This window comes from Procambarus clarkii, chromosome 38 (assembly GCF_040958095.1).
Source record: "Procambarus clarkii isolate CNS0578487 chromosome 38, FALCON_Pclarkii_2.0, whole genome shotgun sequence".
In the NCBI taxonomy this organism is placed as follows: domain Eukaryota; kingdom Metazoa; phylum Arthropoda; class Malacostraca; order Decapoda; family Cambaridae; genus Procambarus; species Procambarus clarkii.
The window spans coordinates 21,966,036-21,985,738 of NC_091187.1; the positions used below are offsets into that span (position 1 = coordinate 21,966,036).

Genomic DNA, 19,703 nt, shown 5'->3' on the forward strand with positions numbered 1-19,703 from the left:
CACCAGCAGCAGCAACAGCCGCACCAGCAGCAACAGCAGCAACAGCCGCACCAGCAGCAACAGCCGCACCAGCAGCAACAGCCGCACCAGCAGCACCAGCAGCAACAGCCGCACCAGCAGCAACAGCCGCACCAGCCGCACCAGCAGCAACAGCCGCACCAGCAGCAGCAACAGCCGCACCAGCAGCAACAGCCGCACCAGCAGCACCAGCCGCACCAGCCGCACCAGCAGCAACAGCCGCACCAGCAGCAACAGCCGCACCAGCCGCACCAGCAGCAACAGCCGCACCAGCAGCAGCAACAGGCGCACCAGCAGCAGCAACAGCCGCACCAGCCGCACCAGCAGCAGCAACAGCCGCACCAGCAGCCGCACCAGCAGCAGCAACAGCCGCACCAGCAGCAACAGCCGCACCAGCAGCAGCAACAGCCGCACCAGCAGCAACAGCCGCACCAGCAGCCGCACCAGCAGCAGCACCAGCAGCACCAGCAGCAACAGCCGCACCAGCAGCAACAGCCGCAGCAGCAGCAACAGCAGCAACAGCCGCACCAGCAGCAACAGCCGCACCAGCAGCACCAGCAGCAACAGCAGCAACAGCCGCACCAGCAGCAACAGCAGCAACAGCCGCACCAGCAGCAACAGCCGCACCAGCAGCAGCACCAGCAGCAACAGCAGCAACAGCCGCACCAGCAGCAACAGCCGCACCAGCAGCAACAGCCGCACCAGCAGCCGCACCAGCAGCAACAGCCGCACCAGCAGCAGCAACAGCAGCACCAGCAGCAGCAACAGCCGCACCAGCAGCAACAGCCGCACCAGCAGCCGCACCAGCAGCAACAACAGCCGCACCAGCAGCAGCAACAGCCGCACCAGCAGCAACAGCCGCACCAGCAGCAGCAACAGCAGCAGCAACAGCCGCACCAGCACCAGCAGCAGCAACAGCCGCACCAGCAGCAGCAACAGCCGCACCAGCACCAGCAACAGCCGCACCAGCAGCAGCAACAGCCGCACCAGCAGCAACAGCCGCACCAGCAGCAACAGCCGCACCAGCAGCAACAGCCGCACCAGCAGCAACAGCAGCAACAGCCGCACCAGCAGCAGCAACAGCCGCACCAGCAGCAGCAACAGCCGCACCAGCACCAGCAACAGCCGCACCAGCACCAGCAACAGCCGCACCAGCAGCAGCAACAGCCGCACCAGCAGCAACAGCCGCACCAGCAGCAACAGCCGCACCACCAGCAGCAACAGCCGCACCAGCACCAGCAACAGCCGCACCAGCACCAGCAACAGCCGCACCAGCAGCAACAGCAGCACCAGCAGCAACAGCAGCACCAGCAGCCGCACCAGCAGCAACAGCAGCACCAGCAGCCGCACCAGCAGCAACAGCAGCACCAGCAGCAGCAACAGCCGCACCAGCAGCAACAGCAGCACCAGCAGCCGCACCAGCAGCAACAGCCGCACCAGCAGCCGCACCAGCAGCACCAGCCGCACCAGCAGCAACAGCCGCACCAGCAGCAGCACCAGCAGCAACAGCCGCACCAGCAGCAACAGCCGCACCAGCAGCAACAACAGCCGCACCAGCAGCAACAGCCGCACCAGCAGCAACAGCAGCACCAGCAGCAACAGCCGCACCAGCAGCAACAGCCGCACCAGCAGCAGCAACAGCCGCACCAGCAGCCGCACCAGCAGCAACAGCCGCACCAGCAGCCGCACCAGCAGCAGCAACAGCAGCACCAGCAGCAACAGCAGCACCAGCAGCAACAGCCGCACCAGCAGCAGCACCAGCAACAGCCGCACCAGCAGCAACAGCCGCACCAGCAGCAGCACCAGCAGCAACAGCCGCACCAGCAGCAACAGCCGCACCAGCAGCAACAGCCGCACCAGCAGCAGCACCAGCAGCACCAGCAGTAGCAACAGCCGCACCAGCAGCCGCACCAGCAGCAACAGCCGCACCAGCAGCACCAGCAGCAACAGCCGCACCAGCAGCAACAGCCGCACCAGCAGCAACAGCCGCACATGCAGCAACAGCCGCACCAGCAGCAACAGCCGCACCAGCAGCCGCACCAGCAGCAACAGCCGCACCAGCAGCAGCAGCAGCATCAGCCGCACCAGCAGCAATAACAGCCGCACCAGCAGCAACAGCCGCACCAGCAGCAACAGCAGCACCAGCAGCAACAGCCGCACCAGCAGCAGCACCAGCAGCAGCAACAGCCTCACCAGCAGCAACAGCCGCACCAGCAGCAGCACCAGCAGCAACAGCCGCACCAGCAGCAACAGCCGCACCAGCAGCAACAGCCGCACCAGCAGCACCAGCAGCACCAGCAGTAGCAACAGCCGCACCAGCAGCCGCACCAGCAGCAGCACCAGCAGCAACAGCCGCACCAGCAGCACCAGCAGCAACAGCCGCACCAGCAGCAACAGCCGCACCAGCAGCAACAGCCGCACCAGCAGCAGCAACAGCCGCACCAGCAGCAGCAACAGCCGCACCAGCAGCAGCAACAGCCGCACCAGCAGCAACAGCAGCAACAGCCGCACCAGCAGCAACAGCCGCACCAGCAGCAACAGCCGCACCAGCAGCAACAGCCGCACCAGCAGCAACAGCCGCACCAGCAGCAACAGCCGCACCAGCCGCACCAGCAGCAACAGCCGCACCAGCAGCAGCAACAGCCGCACCAGCAGCAACAGCCGCACCAGCAGCACCAGCCGCACCAGCCGCACCAGCAGCAACAGCCGCACCAGCAGCAACAGCCGCACCAGCCGCACCAGCAGCAACAGCCGCACCAGCAGCAGCAACAGCCGCACCAGCAGCAGCAACAGCCGCACCAGCCGCACCAGCAGCAGCAACAGCCGCACCAGCAGCCGCACCAGCAGCAGCAACAGCCGCACCAGCAGCAACAGCCGCACCAGCAGCAGCAACAGCCGCACCAGCAGCAACAGCCGCAACAGCAGCCGCACCAGCAGCAGCACCAGCAGCACCAGCAGCAACAGCCGCACCAGCAGCAACAGCCGCACCAGCAGCAACAGCAGCAACAGCCGCACCAGCAGCAACAGCCGCACCAGCAGCACCAGCAGCAACAGCCGCACCAGCAGCAACAGCCGCACCAGCAGCAGCACCAGCAGCAACAGCAGCAACAGCCGCACCAGCAGCAACAGCCGCACCAGCAGCAACAGCCGCACCAGCAGCCGCACCAGCAGCAACAGCCGCACCAGCAGCAGCAACAGCAGCACCAGCAGCAGCAACAGCCGCACCAGCAGCAACAGCCGCACCAGCAGCCGCACCAGCAGCAACAACAGCCGCTTCAGCACCAGCAACAGCCGCACCAGCAGCAACAGCCGCACCAGCAGCAGCAACAGCAGCACCAGCAGCAACAGCAGCACCAGCAGCCGCACCAGCACCAGCAACAGCAGCAGCAACAGCCGCACCAGCACCAGCAACAGCAGCACCAGCAGCCGCACCAGCAGCAACAGCCGCACCAGCAGCCGCACCAGCAGCCGCACCAGCAGCAACAGCCGCACCAGCAGCCGCACCAGCAGCAACAGCCGCACCAGCAGCAGCAGCAGCAACAGCCGCACCAGCAGCAGCAACAGCCGCACCAGCAGCAACAGCCGCACCAGCAGCAACAGCAGCACCAGCAGCAACAGCCGCACCAGCAGCAGCACCAGCAGCAGCAACAGCCGCACCAGCAGCAACAGCCGCACCAGCAGCAGCACCAGCAGCAACAGCTGCACCAGCAGCAACAGCCGCACCAGCAGCAGCACCAGCAGCAACAGCCGCACCAGCAGCACCAGCAGCAACAGCCGCACCAGCAGCAACAGCCGCACCAGCAGCAACAGCCGCACCAGCAGCAGAAACAGCCGCACCAGCAGCAGCAACAGCCGCACCAGCAGCAGCAACAGCCGCACCAGCAGCAGCAACAGCCGCACCAGCAGCAGCAACAGCCGCACCAGCAGCAACAGCAGCAACAGCCGCACCAGCAGCAACAGCCGCACCAGCAGCAACAGCCGCACCAGCAGCACCAGCAGCAACAGCCGCACCAGCAGCAACAGCCGCACCAGCCGCACCAGCAGCAACAGCCGCACCAGCAGCAGCAACAGCCGCACCAGCAGCAACAGCCGCACCAGCAGCACCAGCCGCACCAGCCGCACCAGCAGCAACAGCCGCACCAGCAGCAACAGCCGCACCAGCCGCACCAGCAGCAACAGCCGCACCAGCAGCAGCAACAGGCGCACCAGCAGCAGCAACAGCCGCACCAGCCGCACCAGCAGCAGCAACAGCCGCACCAGCAGCCGCACCAGCAGCAGCAACAGCCGCACCAGCAGCAACAGCCGCACCAGCAGCAACAGCCGCACCAGCAGCAGCAACAGCCGCACCAGCAGCAACAGCCGCACCAGCAGCCGCACCAGCAGCAGCACCAGCAGCACCAGCAGCAACAGCCGCACCAGCAGCAACAGCAGCAGCAACAGCAGCAACAGCCGCACCAGCAGCAACAGCCGCACCAGCAGCACCAGCAGCAACAGCAGCAACAGCCGCACCAGCAGCAACAGCAGCAACAGCCGCACCAGCAGCAACAGCCGCACCAGCAGCAGCACCAGCAGCAACAGCAGCAACAGCCGCACCAGCAGCAACAGCCGCACCAGCAGCAACAGCCGCACCAGCAGCCGCACCAGCAGCAACAGCCGCACCAGCAGCAGCAACAGCAGCACCAGCAGCAGCAACAGCCGCACCAGCAGCAACAGCCGCACCAGCAGCCGCACCAGCAGCAACAACAGCCGCACCAGCAGCAGCAACAGCCGCACCAGCAGCAACAGCCGCACCAGCAGCAACAGCCGCACCAGCAGCAACAGCCGCACCAGCAGCAGAAACAGCCGCACCAGCAGCAGCAACAGCCGCACCAGCAGCAGCAACAGCCGCACCAGCAGCAGCAACAGCCGCACCAGCAGCAGCAACAGCCGCACCAGCAGCAACAGCAGCAACAGCCGCACCAGCAGCAACAGCCGCACCAGCAGCAACAGCCGCACCAGCAGCACCAGCAGCAACAGCCGCACCAGCAGCAACAGCCGCACCAGCCGCACCAGCAGCAACAGCCGCACCAGCAGCAGCAACAGCCGCACCAGCAGCAACAGCCGCACCAGCAGCACCAGCCGCACCAGCCGCACCAGCAGCAACAGCCGCACCAGCAGCAACAGCCGCACCAGCCGCACCAGCAGCAACAGCCGCACCAGCAGCAGCAACAGGCGCACCAGCAGCAGCAACAGCCGCACCAGCCGCACCAGCAGCAGCAACAGCCGCACCAGCAGCCGCACCAGCAGCAGCAACAGCCGCACCAGCAGCAACAGCCGCACCAGCAGCAACAGCCGCACCAGCAGCAGCAACAGCCGCACCAGCAGCAACAGCCGAACCAGCAGCCGCACCAGCAGCAGCACCAGCAGCACCAGCAGCAACAGCCGCACCAGCAGCAACAGCCGCAGCAGCAGCAACAGCAGCAACAGCCGCACCAGCAGCAACAGCCGCACCAGCAGCACCAGCAGCAACAGCAGCAACAGCCGCACCAGCAGCAACAGCAGCAACAGCCGCACCAGCAGCAACAGCCGCACCAGCAGCAGCACCAGCAGCAACAGCAGCAACAGCCGCACCAGCAGCAACAGCCGCACCAGCAGCCGCACCAGCAGCAACAGCCGCACCAGCAGCAGCAACAGCAGCACCAGCAGCAGCAACAGCCGCACCAGCAGCAACAGCCGCACCAGCAGCCGCACCAGCAGCAACAACAGCCGCACCAGCAGCAGCAACAGCCGCACCAGCAGCACCAGCCGCACCAGCAGCAGCAACAGCAGCAACAGCCGCACCAGCACCAGCAGCAGCAACAGCCGCACCAGCAGCAGCAACAGCCGCACCAGCAACAGCCGCACCAGCAGCAGCAACAGCCGCACCAGCAGCAACAGCCGCACCAGCAGCAACAGCCGCACCAGCAGCAACAGCAGCAACAGCCGCACCAGCAGCAGCAACAGCCGCACCAGCACCAGCAACAGCCGCACCAGCACCAGCAACAGCCGCACCAGCACCAGCAACAGCCGCACCAGCACCAGCAACAGCCGCACCAGCAACAGCCGCACCAGCAGCAACAGCCGCACCAGCAGCAACAGCCGCACCAGCAGCAACAGCCGCACCACCAGCAGCAACAGCCGCACCAGCACCAGCAACAGCCGCACCAGCACCAGCAACAGCCGCACCAGCAGCAACAGCAGCACCAGCAGCAACAGCAGCACCAGCAGCCGCACCAGCAGCAACAGCAGCACCAGCAGCCGCACCAGCAGCAACAGCAGCACCAGCAGCAGCAACAGCCGCACCAGCAGCAACAGCAGCACCAGCAGCCGCACCAGCAGCAACAGCCGCACCAGCAGCCGCACCAGCAGCACCAGCCGCACCAGCAGCCGCACCAGCAGCACCAGCCGCACCAGCAGCAACAGCCGCACCAGCAGCAGCACCAGCAGCAACAGCCGCACCAGCAGCAACAGCCGCACCAGCAGCAACAACAGCCGCACCAGCAGCAACAGCCGCACCAGCAGCAACAGCAGCACCAGCAGCAACAGCCGCACCAGCAGCAACAGCCGCACCAGCAGCAGCAACAGCCGCACCAGCAGCCGCACCAGCAGCAACAGCCGCACCAGCAGCCGCACCAGCAGCAGCAACAGCCGCACCAGCAGCAACAGCAGCACCAGCAGCAACAGCCGCACCAGCAGCAGCACCAGCAACAGCCGCACCAGCAGCAACAGCCGCACCAGCAGCAGCACCAGCAGCAACAGCCGCACCAGCAGCAACAGCCGCACCAGCAGCAACAGCCGCACCAGCAGCAGCACCAGCAGCACCAGCAGTAGCAACAGCCGCACCAGCAGCCGCACCAGCAGCAACAGCCGCACCAGCAGCACCAGCAGCAACAGCCGCACCAGCAGCAGCAACAGCCGCACCAGCAGCAGCAACAGCCGCACCAGCAGCAGCAACAGCCGCACCAGCAGCAGCAACAGCCGCACCAGCAGCAGCTACAGCCGCACCAGCAGCAGCAACAGCCGCACCAGCAGCAACAGCAGCAACAGCCGCATCAGCAGCAACAGCCGCACCAGCAGCAACAGCCGCACCAGCAGCACCAGCAGCAACAACAGCCGCACCAGCCGCACTAGCAGCAACAGCCGCACCAGCAGCAACAGCCGCACCAGCAGCAACAGCCGCACCAGCCGCACCAGCTGCACCAGCAGCAACAGCCGCACCAGCAGCAACAGCCGCACCAGCCGCACCAGCAGCAACAGCCGCACCAGCAGCAGCACCAGCAGCAGCAACAGCCGCACCAGCAGCAGCAACAGCCGCACCAGCCGCACCAGCAGCAGCAACAGCCGCACCAGCAGCAGCAACAGCCGCACCAGCAGCAGCAACAGCAGCAGCAACAGGCGCACCAGCAGCAGCAACAGCAGCAGCAACAGCAGCACCAGCAGCAGCAACAGCAGCAGCAACAGCCGCACCAGCAGCAGCAACAGCAGCAGCAACAGCCGCACCAGCAGCCGCACCAGCAGCAACAACAGCTGCAGCAACAGCCGCACCAGCAGGCGCACCAGCAGCAGCAACAGCCGCACCAGCAGCAGCAACAGCAGCAGCAACAGCCGCACCAGCAGCAGCAACAGTCGCACCAGCAGCAACACCAGCAGCACCGGCAACTGCACCAACAGCAGCAGCACCACCAACAGCAGCACCAGTAGTAACACAAGTAACAGCACCAGTAGTAACACACGTAACAGCACCAGTAGCAACAGCAGCATCAGTAGCAGCACCAACAGCAGCAGCACCAGTAGCAAGAGCAGCAAGAGCAGCACAAGTAGCACCAACACCACCACGTGACGGGGTAGTGCTTCACACCCTCCTAGCTCACCCCCACCTGACGGGCAGAGGTAGACTAAGGTGCCGGCGACACTGAGCCAATATCTTAAAACATGTCAACAGGTGATGTTATCATCACTATACGTATTACAATTTAATCTGTATTTTGTTATATATTATTATCACATGTACGTGACGTTATACATCTGTAGAGTCTAGGTGATGGAGGTAATGTTATGAATTACATCAGTAACAGTGGATAACGAGCCACAGCGAGCAGTTACCCAGCCTAGACTCGTTCTGGTGCCTAGCTAGTGTTATGAAGACTGCAAGAATAGACTAGCGGGTGAGCTTAGCAAGGTTACGTGAAGGCTGGGCCGCGCAAAGCCAGGCAGAGCGCTGGGGACACGCCGGCCTAGTGGAGGTTCTGACGGGGACTCCCGGACTTACCAGTATGTACGTATTAACTGTGTTGTGGAACCAACGGGTTGTGGACTGCTAGGGCGAGTGCAGTTGTATTGTTTGAGTTAAAATATCACAGCGTCTTCATGAACAAGAACTAAATATTCGTCAGTACAGCCACTGAACGGTTTATTTCTTTCTTTATATAGAAGATGTATTGGATTAGGAAAGGCACTGTCAGGGGAAAGTGTTAAGCCATTACGACTATATAACACTTGGAAGGGGACAGGATAGGGATTTAGGATGGGACGGGGATGAGGAATAGTGCCCAACCACTTGGACTGTCGGGGATTGAACGGCGACCAGCATGAAATGAGGCCGTCGCTCTACCGTCCACCCCAAGTGGTTGGGCCGATACATAACGTTGGTTTTTATATTCTTGTAAAGCCACAAACACACTTAGCGTAAGAGGACAGGTCCTTAATCAAAGTGAAAGTATTAATATGTACATTTTAGTATTTGAGTTCACCATAATTACATTAACTCAAATTTTGCTACAAAATTACCATAATATAAAGTGATTACACTGAAGTTGCATGTCTTGAGTACTAATATTAGGGACGTGAGTACTAAAAGATAGCGAGTTTGAATCAAAAGGTAGGAAACTGAGGATGTATTTAGGTACTTTTTAGTTTTACTTTTTGTCTAAACTCGTTGATTTGATAATTTTGTTAAGACATTGAGGAGAGAATTACATAGACTGGATAGATTCTTTGCATGGAGTGTTTTATGTTTGACTGGGGATATCGGATACTACTTTTTGGTGTGGTGCTCATGGGGGTTCTGTTGCATCTATCAAGGAATTTTCGGATAAAGATTAGAATTTAGGAACAAGGTTATTGTATGTGTGTGTTTAACATGTTAAGGGACTTAAATAGAGGGGGGCTGTGTGTTGTCTGAAGACAGAATTTATAGTTCTGATAGCAGATTTTTACTGGGTGATAATGGACCTGAACTAATTGGCGACATTGAACCCCTAGTCCACATATTTTTGAACGGGAGAACACTGCAGGAGGGTAGCAGTGCTCGCCCCGCACCTGGCCACTCACTTGCTCTGGATTAGCCCTCACGAGGGAAGATTCAGCGGGCGCCAAACCGTAACTGGTCGCCCCTGTTCACTCGGCAGTCAATGAGAACCCGGTTGTAAGGAGATTTGCGGGTGGTGTTCCAGGGAAGAGGAGCGGGCATGGTCCTGTGACACGTGAGAAGGGAAAGTTCTCGGACCTGTTGAAGGGAACCGGAAGTCGTATGTGGACCACCACCTGTGTGAAGAGAACAGAAGTTTCTTGTACTAAACCCTCCCTCGAGCAGGTCTCCTCAGAGATGAGACCCCAAAGATCTACTCATAAATTTCAGCCATTCAAAGTGTTTAATATCAAATAGTATATTACATTTTAATTATATTTTTATTACGTTTTTAAATAAATGGTTTGGGCTCTATTGGTTAGTTTGTGTAGATAAGGGGGGGGGGGGGGTATCACAAACCCGTCCACAGTCCAGTCGATCTCAGACACATTCATAAATTTTTACATGCTGTGCATTCAAAACGGGAATTTTCTCAAATATAAATTATTATAATAGCATATTGTGCATTTATAGGCATAGGTTAGGTGTTTATGTTCTGCTGGCGATTATTTATAGTGCGTGGGTGAAACATTTACAGCGTTCTGGTCCGAACAAAATTTGTCGGTGAAGTACTTGTTCCGAAAGTGTTCAAATGCAATTGGTAGAGTCGCGTGTAAACCGATTTTTCCTTCATAAATCCGAGCAGTCCCACCCCGCCCCGGACTTGAAATGTTCGTTCCATATTTGTGTGTTCTCTCGATGTCCTTAACATTTGCGCAGGATGTTGTCTGTAAAACTTGTTACACATTATTCTTGCTTTCGGAATGTTCTGACGTTCTTACACGGTCTCGGAATGTTCTTAAATGTTCTCTGTACAACTTTACATTATTCAGTGTACTTTGCCTATCCTCTGATCTTATGTAATTTAACGTAACTTACACGATGTAACTTCTCATACCTAACCTACCTGAGGTAGCTTTCATAACCTAACTTGCCTGACGTAACTTCTTGCGTAACTTATCAACTTAAACTTACGTAACTTATTTAAATCATTTTATTTTCTGAAACATTAATTCGTCTTTTACTTCCCAAGGCAAGCCTCAACAGTTACCATTACAAAACTGTACTTTCATCTTGCATTTACATGTATTACGGGAGCCGGTCGGCCGAGCGGACAGCACGCTGGACTTGTGATCCTGTGGTCCCGGGTTCGATCCCGGGCGCCGGCGAGAAACAATGGGCAGAGTTTCTTTCACCCTATGCCCCTGTTACCTAGCAGTAAAATAGGTACCTGGGTGTTAGTCAGCTGTCACGGGCTGCTTCCTGGCGGTGGAGGCCTGGTCGAGGACCGGGCCGCGGGGACACTAAAGCCCCGAAATCATCTCAAGATAACCTCAAGATATACTTGCATAAAATGTCCATGACAGTTTTACATAAATTGCATAAATCCGTACACAAAATGTCACTTACATATTCACAAACTAGCATAAACTTGCAGAGATACACAAATGAACAGACTTGCGTGCAAATGTTCATTTCACTACACAAACTCCTCCTTATATACGAAACTTGTAGAAACTTCCACACAGTTATTCAAACTCTTATACAATTTGCACAAATTTTCATAAAATTATTTGCGCATACACTTCCTGAACTTTTACATATGTCTATTCAACATACAAATTCTTTGCGAAATTGTACAAATACTTGCAATTACACTCGCAAACTTGTATGAGAGTGGTCGCTTCTGGTGCTCTTCTTAGCTTCACGTTCTCAGTCATGGGAGGTATAACTATAATATTTGATTTGTAACCTCGTAGGGGGCCTCGTAGCCTGGTGGATAGCGCTCAGGACTCGTAATTCTGTGGCGCGGGTTCGATTCCCGCACGAGGCAGAAACAAATGGGCAAAGTTTCGTTCACCCTGAATGCCCCTGTTACCTAGCAGTAAATAGGTACCTGGGAGTTAGTCAGCTGTCACGGGCTGTTTCCTGGGGGTGGAGGCCTGGTCGAGGACCGGGCCGCGGGGACACTAAAGCCCCGAAATCATCTCAAGATAACCTCAAGATAACCTTTTTTTTTTTTTTTTTCTTCTTGAGTTTAGTCGGTGGGGCACTATCGTCCTAATGGCCTCGATGGGGACAGAAAACTAGCCGCTTGTCAAAGTTCCCTCCATTGTTCCAGAAGATTTTTTTTTTCTATCTGGATTTTGAAAAGGGTATTTACTCATTTTAAGGTATTTGTTAAAGATGGCGTTTATGCATTTTTGTAAGAAATTATGACATAAAGATGTTTGTTCATTTCGAGGGAAATTTAATAAAGATGGAGTATTTAAGATCATGTTATTGAGTGTATCCTTCTTGCTTAAAGAGGCAACCCGTCCTCGACTAGAGTCCATTACATTCAGCGGTCAACCCCACAGACGCATTCATATATTTTAACTTGCTGTTCATTCAAACCGGGAATTTTCTCAAGTATAAATTATTATAATATATTAGCATATTGTGTATAAATAGGCATAGGTTAGGTGTTTAGGTTCTGTTGGTGATTATTTGTATTTGTAGTACGTGGGTGAAGCATTTATAGCGTTGTGATTCGAACAAAATTCGTCAGTGAAGCACTTGTTCCGGATATGTTCGAACGTCAGCAGTTGTGAGTCGTGTGTAAACCGCTTTTCATTCATTAACAGGGGGTTTGGCGGGTGCATGGAATCACTTTTGGATCTTTGTTTGGAGGATGGGCTGAAAGAGGGCATGGGAGTATTATTTGACACTGAAGCTGTCTCAGAGTAACTTTAGTTTAGAAATATTATGAAGAAATTACCTTTGACTATTTTTTTTTCTTTACTCCACGAAGCATAATGTTAGTAAAGTGATGACAGATTCCTTCGGCTATTTTTCGAACGAACGAAGTTATTTTAATAAAGTACCCCCTCACTGTCTGGCCCATTGCCACCGTGAGGAGGCTTGGTGGGCAGCTGCCGGAGTGTGATGCTCCATGGGTCAGTCCTCTGTCCTTTTGCAGCCTTATACTCCTGCTGCTGCCTTTACCAATTTTGCCAGACCCCTTTTCCTTTTCCTCGTGTTTCATTGTTCTTCCCCTCTTCTTCTATCAAATTGTCATTTCCTGCCGACCTTTTGCCCGTTTTGATTATTCTTTCAAAATTTAGAATTTAAAAATTATTCTATATAAATTTAATATAAACCCCCACTAATGTGTAAGGATAGATTTGTGAGAAATATTGCAGAAATACAATCCACTTATACCAGTTGCTATCGAAATATATAAATTAACGTAAATATAAATTCTATATAAATCAAATACATATAAATCTCTCAGGTCGGTTCCCACACAAGGTGTATGAGACATAATGAAGCTGCCACCCCTTGCTAACGTCCGCAGGTGCACGGCTGTTTCTATACGAAAATGGTAATTCGGCTACCAGACACTTTCCTCGTTGACTATGGCATCGCTTGCCTTCCTCTCCCCTCCTCGGGATCGCTCGCACATGCGCAGATGCTACGACGCATTGAATATTTCTACACTTTATTTAATATCGCGAGTTGATGGAACTATGGCGTATCAGAAACTTTAGAGAATAAATTGCCTTATTTGATAATAAATTAATTATTTCTTAATGATTAAATGAACGTTGGTTGATATGAGAATGTACTGGGTAGAAATTCTATTTTCTATGAACGCTCTGAGTGACGCTTCGCAATTGCATGAATTATCGGCTGATGAGCAATACAGTCTAATAACTAAGATAAACATTGTCAGCTGTAAGTCACTGAATATAGTTGTAATAATACATTACCAAATAATGATTCCCATTAAGGAATGTGAAATAAAGAGAACTTCAGACGATTCTTTCATGTAAATTTTTTTCGCTTTCGTCATGTACTGATGTAACATCTCGCTAGAATTTCTGGGGCATGATGCGTTATTAGGCATTAATAAACTAAACTCCTTATTGCTAAGCTATACGTTAGTAAATAATGTTAAGCAGTACAAGACTAGTGACTTAAGGTACTGATTATTAGTAATAAAGTGTTGGAAATTTCCAACAAGAAGGGAAGGCACCATCATGAAAGTATAAAGCCATTGCACACTTGGAAGGGATGAGGATAAGGATTTGAGATAGGTCTGGGGATATGGTTTGTTGTAGTTCAATGGGATTGTAAAGGAACCAAATGTTCTGTGCAGGGGGGATTTTTTCCACTTGGGGCCTGGTACTGGTGTGGTGGGTGTGTCCTCGTGGGAGGTGGTGTTATAGGTCCAGGGGCCAGATTCACGAAAGCACTTACGCAAGCACTTACGAACCTGTACATCTGTTCTCAAACTTTGGCGGGTTTGTTTCCACTTATTAAACAGTTAATGAGCTCCGAAGCACGAGGAGGATGTTTATAACAATAACAACAGTTGAATGGGAAGTTTTCATGCTTGTAAACTGTTTAATAAATGTAATCAAAGCCGTCAAAGATTGAGGAAAGATGTACACGTTCGTAAGTGCTTTCGTGAATCTGGCCCCAGTTTGTTGATACGATGCTGGACTAGTTGGGCTCCGTCAGTAAGCCCTAGGATGAGTTTATTGTTGTGCGAGTTAAGTGTCCAGGATGACTGCTTCCTGTGGTAAAGAACAAAGTGAAACCAGTGACGCTTGTAGTGATAGTGACGAAGTTCAACTGGACGTGGATGCCCGCCTCGGGCCGCGCACGCCACATCCCAGATGGTTCCGCCGTGACACATTTAAAGAAATGGTGACAGGTGATGTGCTGACTGAAGAGGAAAAAGAAGCCGTAATAAAGCACTACAACCGGTATGTAGACATACTTGCTTTCCTGAAACTGCAGACTGATAAAGTACAATAGAACAATGGCGGCCTCTGAATCTCATAAAAGTATTAACGACAAGACCTACCATTAATGTATAATGACTTACTGTAAATATGTGGCTCTTGTAATAGCACTTTCTCTGTAACTAGCTGACATTGTATCTATAAGGTGTGAAGAATTGAAGAAATTGTTTATGTAATAATCTAAGATGAGGTCTGATAAAGACCTTTTGTGCCTTCTGTAATGCTTTTGCGCTACCGCTCACAGGATGAGTATGGGGTGCACAATAAACTAGCCGCCTTCGGCGGCAACAATCAAAATATGGGAAGACCTCCGTGACAGGTCGTTATAGACATGATACAGCATTTACATCTCTACAGTTTTGAGTTTAAGAATTTTATTTTATTATTATTAAAATTATTATTATTGTCAGATCAGTTGGGTGGTGTGCGCGTCGCTGATGTGTGAGAGTTTGGCTCCCAGACCCCTGGTAGTTTACTATTTAGTTCCGTATTATGAAGCAGTCATGTTTTGTTACTAGCTGTACCTGGCCATGCGTTGCTGTGGTTCAGCTGAGCTACAGCAACCCTTCCCTATCCTCCCCAACCATCCTCGCTCCCCCATCCCCTCGTCCTCCCCACCATACCTTGAGGGGGGGGGGGGGGGCAGTACAGGAAAGTAACAAGTTGTTCAATTTTGTTAAAAATTTATTTACAAACCGTTAATGGTAAGGGCTGCAACTGGTCAAAGTTTCAGCATCACACCCTAAATAGAAAAGTGAGAAAAAAAATACACAACGTATTATGCAACGAATTTTCAACATTTTCGAAACATTTCTAGGAACACATGTCAACTAAAATCATTTCAATAACAGTCAGATATCACATTAGCATATAATAAAGAATTTCACTTAGCAGTTTTATCAAAAAAGTGTTTAGTGCAATAATACAACTATTCAAAGTTCCCCTTCCAAAAATATGCAATATATGATGTTTATCAATATTTATAAAATCAATATATGGACTTTGGATTAAAGTGTTACGTGAAATTGTAGAAGCACAAACTCTACATATAAGGTGTAATTTGCATGTAAATTGATTAATAAATGAAAGCTGTGAAACGCCTTGAAGTTGAAAATTTCTTACATGAGTAAGATAAGATCAAAGTTTGGCCACCTGTAGCAGAGCTTGACGTCGACCAATTTCGTTCATAATTTACACCCTTGCAGATAGGCATCCGTTCAGCAAGGTGTGTAAGCTCAATGCAACTCCCCTGATAACAACCGGAAAAAAAATTAAAAAAAAATTGCGCATATAAATAATATATATATATAATTATATATAATATATATATACTAGTATATTTTGGTAGCAGTCTTTCCTGTGGACATATATTATTAAATATGACCGAAAAAGTAAGATTAATAATTCTAACACGAATTTTCTCGATCTTTCGTACGTTTCTTTTCACTGTTGGTGGTAATTCAAAAATCAATTCTCCAAAATTCATTTTTATTTCTAGTCTGACGCGACACTTGAACGCGTTTCGTAATAACTTATTACATTTTCAAAGACTTTTAGTTTACACACAAACTATTACCTGCAAACACTAAACAGAGTTCTTACTTATGCTATGATTTAAACAGCTTTCATTTTTCATTTAATACCCGCATTTTGGGTGAGGTGATATGTTACAACAGTTTTGGATGAGGTGAACAAAACTTTCAATACAGGATAGAACACGAAACAATGGGTATTGAAGGTAAGAATGTAAGTAATTGCAGAGGGCCTATTGGCCCATATTTCTTGATGCTAATATACTGGAGCGGAGTCTTGAAGTGGGTAGAATATAGTTGTGCATTAATTGGCTGTTGATTGCTGGTGTTGACTTCTTGATGTGTAGTGCCTGGCAGATATCAAGCCGCCTGCTATCGCTGTATCTATCGATGATTTCTGTGTTTGCTAAGATTTCTCTGGTGATGGTTTGGTTGTGGGAAGAGATTATATGTTCCATAATGGAGCCCTGTTGCTTATGCATCTTTAATCGCCTGGAAAGAGATGTTGTTGTGTTGCCTATATACTGAGTTTTTTGAGGCTAACAGTCCCCAAGAGGGCATTTGAAGGCATAGACGACGTTGGTCTCTTTTAAAGCGTTCTGCTTTGTGTCTGGAGAGTTTCTCATGAGTAGGCTGGCCGTTTTTCTGGTTTTATAGTAAATCGTCAGTTGTATCCTCTGATTTTTGTCTGTAGGGATAACGTTTCTAACCTCTGAACCTCTGAAGAGACAACTAACACAACACCTATACCCCCTATTAGACTATTTTACAGGAACTTCTTTTCCACAGCTCATAAAACGGAGGAAAGGGTCCTGAAAGATATTGTTAATAGAAACGTTATCCCTACAGACAAAATCAGAAGATACAACTGACGATTTACTATAAAACCAGAAAAACGGCCAGCCTACTCATGAGAAACTCTCCAGACACAAAGCAGAACGCTTTAAAAGAGACCAACGTCGTCTATGCCTTCAAATGCCCTCTTGGGGATTGTAAGCTCCAAAAAACCCAGTATATAGGCAAGACAACAACATCTCTTTCTAGGCGTTTAACGATGCATAAGCAACAGGGCTCCATTAAGGAACATATCTCTTCCCACAACCAAACCATCCCCAGAGAAATCCTAGTAAACACAGAAATCATCGATAGATACAGCGATAGCAGACGGCTTGACGTTTGCGAGGCACTACTCATTAAAAAGTCAACACCAGCAATCAACAGCCAATTAATGCACAACTATATTCTACCCACCTCAAGACTCCGCTCCAATATAGAAGCATCAAGAAATATGGACCAATGAGGCTTTCTACAATCACTTCCATTCAATACCCATTGTTTCGTGTTCTGTCTTGTGTTGATGAATTTAATACCCTATTAATACCACCTCACCCCATCCACCTCACTCAAATGTAGATATAAATAAATCGGAGATGTGTAAGTTCTATTCAGTTGTGTATGTGTAAACTAAAGTCTTTGAAAATGTAATAAGTTTTACGAAACGAGCTCAAGTGTCGCGTCAGACTAGAAATAAAAATGAATTTTGGAGAATTGATTTTTGAATTACCACCAACAGTGAAAAGAAACGTACGAAAGATCGAGAAAATTCGTGTTAGAATTATTAATCTTACTTTTTCGGTCATATTTAATAATATTATATATATATATATATATATAATATATATATATATATAATGTGTGTGTGTATATTATGTATATATATAATGCCTGCACCTATTTATTATAACCCTAAAACATACTAACCTATTGTAATTGATCAGAGTTGTGGGTCCTCAAGGTGGCACTGGAATGGGCACTAATAGGCACCTGTCCCATTGCCCGGTTCACCTTCCTCAGGATCCTGTCTCGGCTTGGTGGAGAGAGGTGTGTGAGGGGGGGTCCAGGAAGGTGTGTGAGGAGGGTCTAGGAGGGTTGAGGAAGGTGTGTGAGGAGGGTCTAGGAGGGGGTTGTCGGTGTCAGCCTCACAGCTGATGCAGGGAGGCCAACACGATCTTTCACTTGATATTACTCTTTGCGCTTAAGGGCCTTTCCTTTGCTGATAAAGTCGGCGACCGAGTGCCAGATTTGCTGCTCTTCTGACACTTCCTCTTTGTCATTGTGCAGTAGACGCAACAATGCGCTATTCCAGGAGCGAGAATGGAGGGCGCATCGACAGTCCTCAATAGGACACACGAGGTGACTGAGGGCTGGTACCTCGCTCATCCCTACTAGGGATGAGAAGGTTGCCAATGAGTGTATATTTACTCTTCATACATACAGAGTTATTTACGACGTTATTACGAAAAATTTGACGTTTAGAACGTACGACGCAATACCTTTGGCGCGCCACAGTCGTGGGGCACCGGATTCTGCACAATTACACATGCAAATGTGCCATAAATACGTAAATTTATATCGTAAAATAATTCTGATTGCACCAGAGTATTGCCAGAACTACGTAGTATTTTTGTAAATATTTCAAAATGTTACGATTGTTTCCCGATTTTTTTTCGTACCTACACCCCCTTGAGATGAGGTGATTTCGGGGCTTAGCGACCCCGCAGTCCGGTCATCGACCAGGCCTCCAAGCTTTCAACAGTTTCCTCGTGTCTTATATTCTTGTATCTCTTCTTGCAGAGTCGACATTAGATCTGGATACCCAGAGGACGAGCACCGGCCTTTCACTGTATTCTTTGATAATGCTTTATTTTTAAACTTGCTTGGCTCTGTATCCTTGCCTGTAGACCCAGGTTACAGTAACCTTTTAAAAAAAATGATTTGGGTTTTATGGGTGGCGTTGACCACTACAGCGGCCGTAGGCTTGGCTGTAAGGCTAGGCTACAGGTACCAGTCTGGCCGGTGTTCCTCTCGGAGGAAACTCTTGGGACAAACTGTCATCATCACCGGAGCTTCAGCCGGTAGGTAAAACTTGTAAACATTTCGCTGACATAAAGATGGCGCATTATTTATGGTTGGGGGAAAAAATTGGAAAGGGTTTTTGTTTTAAGATTTAGATTTTTTGTGGGACAAATGTTTTGTAATAAATGTACTAGTTATTGTTGGCTGCAGTTCAGGTCTGTCATTTATAATACTAAACGAGCAAAATCACTGTATTTATCCTCTTGATTATATAGGTTGTTTATCAAAGAATTCCATAACCCATAACGCCCTCGGATTTTTTCCACACATTCGATGGTGCTACATAGCCTTCTCAGTTTGGTGCCATCTTTTGATAATTACTTACATAACCCATAACTAGTGAATGTGGAGACTATTGCATATGCGGTGAGATTCTTTAAAATAATTAGCTGATTGAAATAAAACTAACCATTATAAGGTTCCTTCCTGGCAGGCATCGGGAAGGAAACTGCACGAGACCTTGCAAGACGAGGAGCCCGTGTCATCCTCGCCTGCAGGAACACTAACAAGGCACAAAAGGTTGCAGGTATTTTAATAAGTATTTCGTAATAATTATTTTATATTGTCTAGATTAGTGTTGATGTGGAGAAAGACACGGTTCTCACCGGTTGTTTTGCTCCGTAGTGGGTCAACACCTCGTATTTTACTCTTGTCGGGCACTGACTCGACAATAAACTATTGGAGCTTTGCTTTGGTTAACCAGTGTAATAGTTGTACATAATTCAATATTTATATTTGTATGGGAACCAGTTTGTAATGTGACATTTGATCTTGTTTGTAGTAGTAGTGTTCCCGCCTTGATGTGCATGACAATCATTAGAGGCGGGAACGCTGTGGGATGACATTCATGTGACTGCCATCCCATAGCTTCGTCCAATGTCACACTTTCAGACGACATCATAAGGACTACAGGTAACAGGAAGGTGGAGGTCCGCCAGCTGGATACTTCTGATCTCTCCTCGGTCAGAAAGTTTGCTGAAGACATCCTTGCTACAGAGAAGGCTCTTCATGTCCTGG

At 50.8% G+C, this 19,703-nt stretch overlaps 2 protein-coding genes across 5 annotated transcripts in view; both read left to right on the forward strand.

Annotated features, from left to right (window-relative positions):
• Positions 1-489: 489 nt before the first annotated feature.
• On the forward strand, positions 490-14,554 carry LOC138372289 (ice-structuring glycoprotein-like; the record flags this gene model as incomplete). The annotated part of the gene is given in 11 exon segments (XM_069337570.1): positions 490-540; positions 543-1,091; positions 3,816-4,151; positions 4,192-4,242; positions 4,245-4,393; positions 4,395-4,440; positions 5,947-6,022; positions 6,025-6,166; positions 6,168-6,265; positions 6,310-6,893; positions 14,483-14,554. Coding segments are annotated over 11 exon segments (2,154 nt in total), but the record flags the coding sequence as incomplete, so codon positions are not given.
• The window catches only part of LOC138372407 (retinol dehydrogenase 13-like), a 38,463-nt gene continuing 26,971 nt past the window's right edge, over positions 8,212-19,703 (forward strand). For 3 of the 4 annotated variants that reach the window (XM_069337869.1, XM_069337871.1, XM_069337872.1), the window contains exons 1-4: positions 8,212-8,311; positions 18,405-18,685; positions 19,120-19,212; positions 19,578-19,702. In XM_069337869.1, coding sequence (XP_069193970.1) covers positions 18,541-18,685; positions 19,120-19,212; positions 19,578-19,702 — 363 coding nt within the window. In that variant the 5' untranslated portion in view covers positions 8,212-8,311; positions 18,405-18,540. The remainder of the gene's footprint in view (positions 8,312-18,404; positions 18,686-19,119; positions 19,213-19,577; position 19,703) is intronic. The other variant, XM_069337870.1, reaches the window with a different exon arrangement.